General features: G+C 37.4%; 1 protein-coding gene across 8 annotated transcripts in view; it reads right to left on the bottom strand.

Moving 5' to 3' along the window:
* Window positions 1–595: 595 nt before the first annotated feature.
* The window catches only part of KLHDC3 (kelch domain containing 3), a 58549-nt gene continuing 50866 nt past the window's right edge, over window positions 596–8278 (bottom strand). For all 8 annotated transcript variants that reach the window (XM_087962313.1, XM_087962346.1, XM_087962303.1 and 5 more), the window contains 3 exons: window positions 7075–7148; window positions 6834–6912; window positions 596–2428 (listed from right to left, as the gene is read on the bottom strand). In XM_087962313.1, coding sequence (XP_087818439.1) covers window positions 2362–2428; window positions 6834–6912; window positions 7075–7148 — 220 coding nt within the window. In that variant the 3' untranslated portion in view covers window positions 596–2361. The remainder of the gene's footprint in view (window positions 2429–6833; window positions 6913–7074; window positions 7149–8278) is intronic.

Below are 8278 nucleotides of genomic sequence, written 5' to 3'. Positions count from 1 at the left end.
GGCACAGTTACTTGAGTCACACTTGTAACTATGTTGGCATAGAGACAAATAATCTGTTTACTGAAGTTAGCCAGGGTTTTGAAATAAGCATTTCACTCTGTTATATTCTAATTTCAATTCAGAAATGCTCCAATGAAAAGATTTCTTTTAAAATTGATAACTGAAAGTAAAAACAAAATTGTACAATTGATGGCTGAGAAAGCACAGTATATGCATAACTTAAGATAAAAATACTGGGGGGAAAAGGTACCAGTTTGTTTCCTATAATAAAAATATTATTAACCTAACTCAACTGTCCACTGTTGGGCAAACACAGGAAAAAAACATCTTCTTGGTTCAGAAAAGACTATTAAGAGCATCTTCAGAGATTGCCTTGCAGACCAGGTTTGTGAGTCTCTATATACTAAATCGTACTTTTTTCCTACTAGATAAATCTGAAAGAAGCAATTGATAATGCTTTTTAAGAATTGTGTAATGATTAATTTGGGGCAGGTGGGGGTGGGATCAGCCTACAAACATTCTGCTTTCATTTAACCAGTCAATTCAAGAATGAAAGATATATGGTAAAAGAAAACTGAAAAAAACAGACAGGATATCTAGATCAGTCCTTCTTTATCATGTGTCATAAACATTGCCTAGTTCTGACATAAATTCAGGGTCGCACAAATGAATTGCATTATGTTTTAAGATATAAACATTATCCTGAGGTGCCTAGTTCTATGACAGCTGATTCTTTTACCAAGTGATAAACTTGTATACTTTTTATACAAGTAAAAACCAAGGAACAAGCTGCATGTGCACCAGAAGGCCTCTATTATATGGCCTTCATATCCATGTTTAATGTAATATATATGCATTTGTAAAAAATCTAATCTATGCATACATGTATATAAGTTTACTACACTGCCTATATCAACTTTTATTTTTCTTATACTGCTATGTTTATAAGGCCACCTTTTTCATATGACACAACACACAATGTTAATTTGGGGACGGATGAAATTAATCTTTAGTAAATAACTTCTCCCCAAAAGATTAACATAAATACTGTGCTGTTTTGACACCAAGTTAAATCATCTCATGGAGTAATCGAATTAGGCAATTTTAAGGCACTTGGATTACCCTAACTGGTTAAAAACCTTGTTTAATAAGAGTAATGAAGAAACCCAATTTTAATAAATATGCAGCATTTATATAGCACTTTTGTATATTCAAAACATTTCACTTATTGTATATTGTAATTGTTACAATATTCCCATATGGCAAGAAAGTGTTGCTCCTATATTTCTGATGTGAGGCTGAAACCAAGCGTGGCTTGCCCGGCAGTGTTTAGCAAGTCCATGGCCACACCAAGATTTGAACTGATAACACTCCAGCTCACCTCCTTTAGCCACTAATTTATACATTTTTTTTTCAATTAGAGCCTTAATTTGTGGACTGCAGACCCTAAATCCTCATCCCCTCTACATTAGTCCATCACTTGTCCTCTAGCCATATAAAGTACTGACACAGTTTGTCTTCCCCCACCCTGGTATTTATAAATTCAGAGCTTTTGCCTGTACATATAAACTGGGTGATAGCATTTCAGATCTTGCGATGAATACTCCCATAACACGCAGAAAAAAAAATTGATTCAGTCTTACAGAACGTTGGATGCCACTCTTTGCTTGGCCATCATCCTTCTTCCACTGAAGACTCTGATCTGTACCACTGTAAAGGTGGCAAGTGCTTAAGTATCATATGGAGATCGTCCGGGTGCCCATTGCAGAAAACAAGCTGGTTAACCCCCAAAATGTGTAAGACTAGGCAATTTTTTTCTGTGCTCAGAGGAGCAAAGAAAAAGGTTTAAGATAGGGCACCAGTTCAGTTCTTACATTAATACTGAGAGCTAGGCACTCAAAATTGCTGAGACATAGAGAAGCTGAATTCTGATGAGTCCTTGCTTTGTTCACCTTTGATTTTGTAGCGCATATGAAACATATGCTGGTCTTGTAATAGTCCTGAGATTTATACTTCTTTTGACTCTATTAAATGAAAAGCTACTATACCAGTAGATGGTTGTCAGATGTAACCTTCAGCTATGAGAGCAAAAACACACCTGGCGTCCTTTTTTGTAGTATGCATTATCTGATTCTGCGTGCATGCTACCTTTAAATCAAGGTTTTGGCAAAGTTATAGCTGCAACTAGTGTGGCAGTGGGATAGGCAAAGAGAACCTTCCCAATATTGGTCAGTAAAGAGATCTTTGTGTTGAAATAGTGCTCCTTTTTTGAATAAGCTGAACTTTCATGCACAGGGAGGAAGACAGAAGATGACATTTGCAAGGCAAGGAGTTGAAGGTAGCTAGGAGCATGACACCAAATTATCCATGGGAAGAGAGAATTGGACGGCTGATGTTGCTATTAGTTGTCATTGCTGAAAGCTCCCATCTGAAAAGACAACAGATCAGATTTATTTTATTTCATTTATATAAGATTTATAGAGCCCTTCCCACCCCATTTTCTGAAGAATTTCTCTGGGTGCTCATGTGCAATAGCAAATCAATAAAAACCAAATAAAAAAGTAACCCCTGACTCCTTCAAACACAACACTGTGCATATACTGTTTTGAGGAAAAAAATCTAGACACTTACTGGGCTCCAATCTCATATAACCCAAAGGCTGGTAGGAAAAGCCAGAACTTGATGGCTTTTTTGAAAATCAAAAAAAGTAGAGGTCTGCCTGATTTCAGAGGAAAGGGTATTCCAAAGGGCAGGACTATTACTCAGACACTAACTAGGTTTTACTAGATGGCAACATTTAAGGGAAGGGACCTGAGTGGGCCACTCTATCAAACCTGGTGGAATGGGCAGATACACTCAGGAAGAAGCAGTCCCTCAATTAACCTGGTCCTGCGTCATTCAGAATTTTAAAGGTGATTAGACAACCTATGTCCAATTGGATTATCTTTTCAGAGATAATTTCTTACCCAGATTCTTCAATGTCTTCAACAATAACAGAGCTTCTAGAATACTGCCTTCACTGGAAAATCAGATACATTCTGAGATGTATCTGCCTTGAAAATAGCTCATGTTGAACTGTATAGCACAGTCAAAAAATCAGCATAGGAAATGTTTTATAACATTTTATGTTTATGTTATAAAATGTTTTATAAAGTTGACCAAATTTCAATTCCCTAGGAGTTATAGGTCTTGGATTTTGCGCATATTTTGTAGGTTAGCCCATGTGAGGTACCTTGGTTCAAAACATTTTGCACTGTTTCACCCAGTTGAAGATTACAGGAATCAGATTTTTAGAAGCATATAGATTAGGTGTCAACTGGCGGCTCATAGGCCAGATGCATCACGCGCAGACCAAGGCCACCCCAGCTCCACAAAGGTAAAAAAAGTTGTGATATGTCACAATATGTCACGTGACACAATCGAGTTTGACACCCATGATATAGACAATCAGTACCTTTTTTTTTTTATAAACAAATTTTATTCAGTTTTTCACATAAAAACAAAAATCTCCTTTTAGTGGACAACATATTTCTGGGTCATCATTTTTACAGACAAATATGACAGCAATTATACATTCATATATGCATACTTAATTCTATTATTACCTTTTCCATTCCAAATTTTCAGTAAGGAGAGAAACAAACACATTAATTCTAGCCTCTTTCATTAATCTCAATCAAAACATCTTTTTGTTTCATTTTAATTATTTCAAATATAATCTTTTAATATTTATTTTAAAAATAAAGATAAACAATATGTGTTTGCCTAATAATAATAATAATAATAATAAAGGTTACCAATGTCTCTCCTTACTTTTAATAGTCTATATTAACTTATTAATTTAATTGGTTCTTTAGTCTGTCTTATTCCCTTTCCATTACACATTCTTTTTATAAATTCTAGATTAATACAAGTTTTAACACTAAAGGAAAAAAAAACAAGTATAGATTTCCCCCCTTTTACTGCTTTGAGTGTGACATCTCAATGATTAGAATATACCTTTATTCCCTCATCTTGATTCCTAATAAACCATTATTTTTAAGAAGTTACAATAATAATCATTACATCTTTTCATTTGGATTCCGCAGCATATTTTCTCCCCTTAATTTTTAATAAGAGTTATCAGTATCTATATTACCCTATTTTCTAAATAATTTTAATTGCAGAGATATTTTTATTAACCCTTGTCACCCTGCAGAATCCCCTTTTTAATTCATCAACCATTATCTCTGAAAAAAAAAATTTCTTTTCAACATTTTACTATTTCCGTATTTCTTTATTTCATGCACCTGTTTCTTACTGCTTCTCCTCCCCCTCTTTTCCCCATATCTTTTCTCATTCCAGTTTATATGCCTCTCTTTCTTAATATCTTCCTTTCTCCTTTTCTGCTGGGTCTTTCTGCCTTTCCCGACTTCACAACTTTTCGCCCTTTTGATTGCCTTCTTAAATCTCAATTTTTTAACCTTCCTTCTTTCCCCACTTCTTTGTAGCGTTCTTTGTGTTAATTGTCTATTTAAAATGTCTTCTCCTTGAATCGACTCCTCCTCTGAAGCTCTTTCTTCTTGTTCTTCAATCACCATTTCCATTTTTTCTAACACAGAGCAAAGTGATTCGCCTCTTTCCTGTAGTAATTCTCTCATATTTTTAAGTTCCGTTTTTAATTCCCGAAGAGATATCATCATTACACACTCTTGTATTTTATGATTGTTAAAGTCCACAAAAAACACTTTTACTTTCCTTCTTTCTTCTTTCAATTTTCTAAAGTTCTCAATTATTCCAGCCCAGGCAGAGTCTATACCAAAAACATCAATCAATCCCACAGTCAGTCTTTCCTTGCTTTTTTCTTTATTCTGGTTCTGCTTTCACTTTCTAAGATTCTTACTTTGTTTCAATATTTCTTTAACGTTATATCCACACAAGTTCATTCAGAAATAGGATGCTTTCCCTTTTGTTTGAGCTCAAGTTTATGTCAAAAGGTGGCACTCTCCATTATACAAAGTCTTCACCTTTTTCCCCTATTTTTTTATTTAGGGTTTTTCGAACCTCAATATTCCAGCACAGTCCAGTCTCCAATTTGTAAACTTTATTATTATTATTATTTGACAATCTTAAGTCCAGCTTTGTTTTATGCCTGTTTATTGCCAAAATATTTTAGTCCAATTTAGTTAAATCTTTAGTTCTGGCTTCTTCCTTTCCTGGTTCGAAGCTCTGCTTAGCTGTCAAAAATATTTTCTTATTTTTTTTCCTGTCCCTTTGTAATTTTGCCGCTCACTTTTCTTTTCTTAAAAATTCCATGTTACTTTAATCCTGGGGTACTTTTGTTTAGTTGTATCGCCCAGTTGTCCCGGTTCAGATGTTATCCACCTCTTTCTTCCCTCCTACACAAATCTTAGTCCAGCTGAGTCCTCCTCTTCCGGGTGGCCATTTTAAACCACCGCTGCAGCCGTCTTCAGGAGGAAAAAGACCAAGCCCAGGAGGGGAGATGCGGCTCCCCTCAACCTGGCTTGCAGCTTCCCCTTACTCCACTGCCCTTCCAAGGCAGCTTCAGCCCCTAATCGTGATGATCGGGACTCTCCAACGAAAGAGCACGGACCATAGCCGCAGAGTCGCGATCTACGGTCTATCAGCGAGGAGGCTCAACCCAGAAGTCGATATAGACTATCAGTACTTTGAATCGTACCTGGGGAAAAACTGGAAGCCATCACAGCTCCCACAACACCATGACTTAGGCACAAGCATAGTACAGTAGAGCAACAGGCAAGATTTTCCAACAATCACTGAATAATGGAGAAATGACAATACTAAAAACATCCATGCTCATTCCACAGAGATCTGTTATAAACCACAATGGCAAAAAAGTGATGAGATGTGTCAAGATGCAAACCACTGTTGGAAGTACCGTATTTTTCGGTGTATAAGATGCACTTCCCACCCCCAAAAGTGGGTGGAAATGTCTGTGCGTCTTATACAGTGAATGTTGCTGAAGCCCCGCCAACCCGTCGCCCCTCACCTTTCAGCCTCTGCCTCCCAGCAATTTGCCTTCTTGCAGCAAACAGCAAACAGCCTGGTCAGTTTCAGCACAGCCTGATTAGCACAAGCAGCTGACTGTTGGTTGGATCGGCCCCCTGAAAATCAGCTGTTTCAGGCTTCAGGGATTGCTATCACCTATTGCCGCCTCCGCACACCCCATTTTCAGCCTTCGCACGCCCCATTTTCAGCCTCCGCGCATCCTGTTTTCCTCCCGTTCTGATCCCCACCACCCGGAATGGGCCAAAAATGGGGCATGTGGAGACCCGAAAAAGGGATGCGGAGGCCGAAAATGAAACGCACAGAGGCAGCAATAGGTGATGGCAATTCTTGCAGCCTGAAACAACTGATTGTGGGGAGGCCGAACCAACTGACAATCAGCTGCTTGTGCTAATCAGGTTGTGTTGAAGCTGACCAGGCTGTTTGCTGTTTGCTGCAAGGAGGCAAATTACTGGGAGGCAGAGGCAGATTTTTTTTTCTCATTTTCCTCCCCAAAAGCTAGGTGCATCTTATACTTTGGAGCATCTTATGCTCCGAAAAAAACGATAAGTGTATAAGCTATGGAATTTTTTTTCATAAAGTTACAGTGAAAGCCAACTACTCCCCACTTTCATAAATGTCTGCGGGCAGAGTGCATAAGTTGCAACGTGTGTGCCTTATATGTGAAGTCTCAAATTGGATTTGTCAGAACATCAGTAGAGTTTCTTTCAGTGAGTACACAGTACTATTATAAGGCAGCTGCTTACACTGCTAAGTCTCTGTGATCAGAGATACTAAACATATCTTCATAAGGACAAATATTTTACCTTATATCATGAGGGAGGCAAGACTGGTCCAGATTGTACTGGATCACTGCCAGTTTACACAGCGTTTTTAAGCTGGGACCTGAAAAAAGAGTAATACATAGTACATGATATCTAATAAAGGAAAAACTAAAACACTACAACAGATAGCTTTTTCACTGAGCCAGCTCTACCCCAGATATGTTTTTAAAACAAGAGGTTTGAACAAGGTAAAGTAATTAATGACGAAAAAATATTCACATACTGAAGTCTAAGATGTACAGGTCTGAGTGATCCATCAGGTCAAATTCATCTCCCATGCCTTCTTCTGGAGATGGGCTGTAGAAATAAAAAAAGAATCTTGTCAATCACTGAAAAGGTTTTGTTAATGGTGACATAAAAATCTATTTTAAGCTAGTGCTTTTATTAAGACAACCAGAATCTTTAAATAATTGTAAGATTCTGATTTCCTAAGGAGTCATTACCAGAACTGTTAAAAATTCAAAGAAAAACAAAGGTGGAATAGGAAAATCCTACTAATCAAGCCACAGTATCAAATGTGATATTGGAGAATTTCCAAACAGAGAAAAGCAATTTTGAAAAGAATTTACCTGGGTTTTATATCTAAAAAAAATTCCTAAATGTGAAATAGTTACTGGGGCCTTCACCACTTTAGCTAACCACATAACATTGCCTTCCTCACACCTCCTGCTTCTTCTGCAAGTCTGGCATTTGTGCCTCATGCTTTTTTCCTAAACACTAAACATTGAGGCTGCACAACTGCAGAATCCTGGAGGAAAAGGGAATTGCTTTAAAATATTGCAGACAGATGGTATGTTGTCCTTCTGCATACTCTGAAGTACCTTTTGAAGACTGAATCTGAAGCACTGCATGGCCCAAGTAGATGCACTTTATTCACCGCCATGTGCCTACCGTCTGCCATGTCCCATACTTAACAACAGCATTTTGGACAGCTATCAAGCAATATGGTGTTCCCTCCCATACAGGCAGAACTTTCCCTGAAAAGCCTTTGTTCACACCATTTATGTGAACTTTCCATTGATATCTATTCTATCCTAGCTTTAGAGATAGATTTGAATTCTTCTATTCTTTGTTAATATTACTAGACTTAATTGTAATATTAAGGCGAAAGGTTTGTCTTAAATATCCAATTTAAGAATGATTATTAGGTAATACTTTTTCATAAGTTTCTAAATGGACACAAAATACCCAGAATAAGCAAGGGCAAAGGGTCCAGCAACCAGAGTTTAAGAGAGAAGAAGCATAAGCAATGTCAGAAAAAGGAAATGTATACTTGATCTGTCTACAGAATCACTTACACTGTTACTTTGATTTCTCCAGCCTCTCCTGCTACCCTAGCAAACAAACAAAGCTTTCGTCACTGCCCCCACAACAGGCAGGACCGGATGTTCTGGCACCATCTGGAGATTTCATTATCACAGAAGGTC

This window comes from Notechis scutatus, chromosome 1 (assembly GCF_049901735.1).
Source record: "Notechis scutatus isolate UNSWTSFEM ecotype Mainland chromosome 1, rNotScu1.2, whole genome shotgun sequence".
Lineage (NCBI taxonomy): Eukaryota > Metazoa > Chordata > Lepidosauria > Squamata > Elapidae > Notechis > Notechis scutatus.
This window is presented reverse-complemented; position numbering and strand designations above follow the sequence as displayed.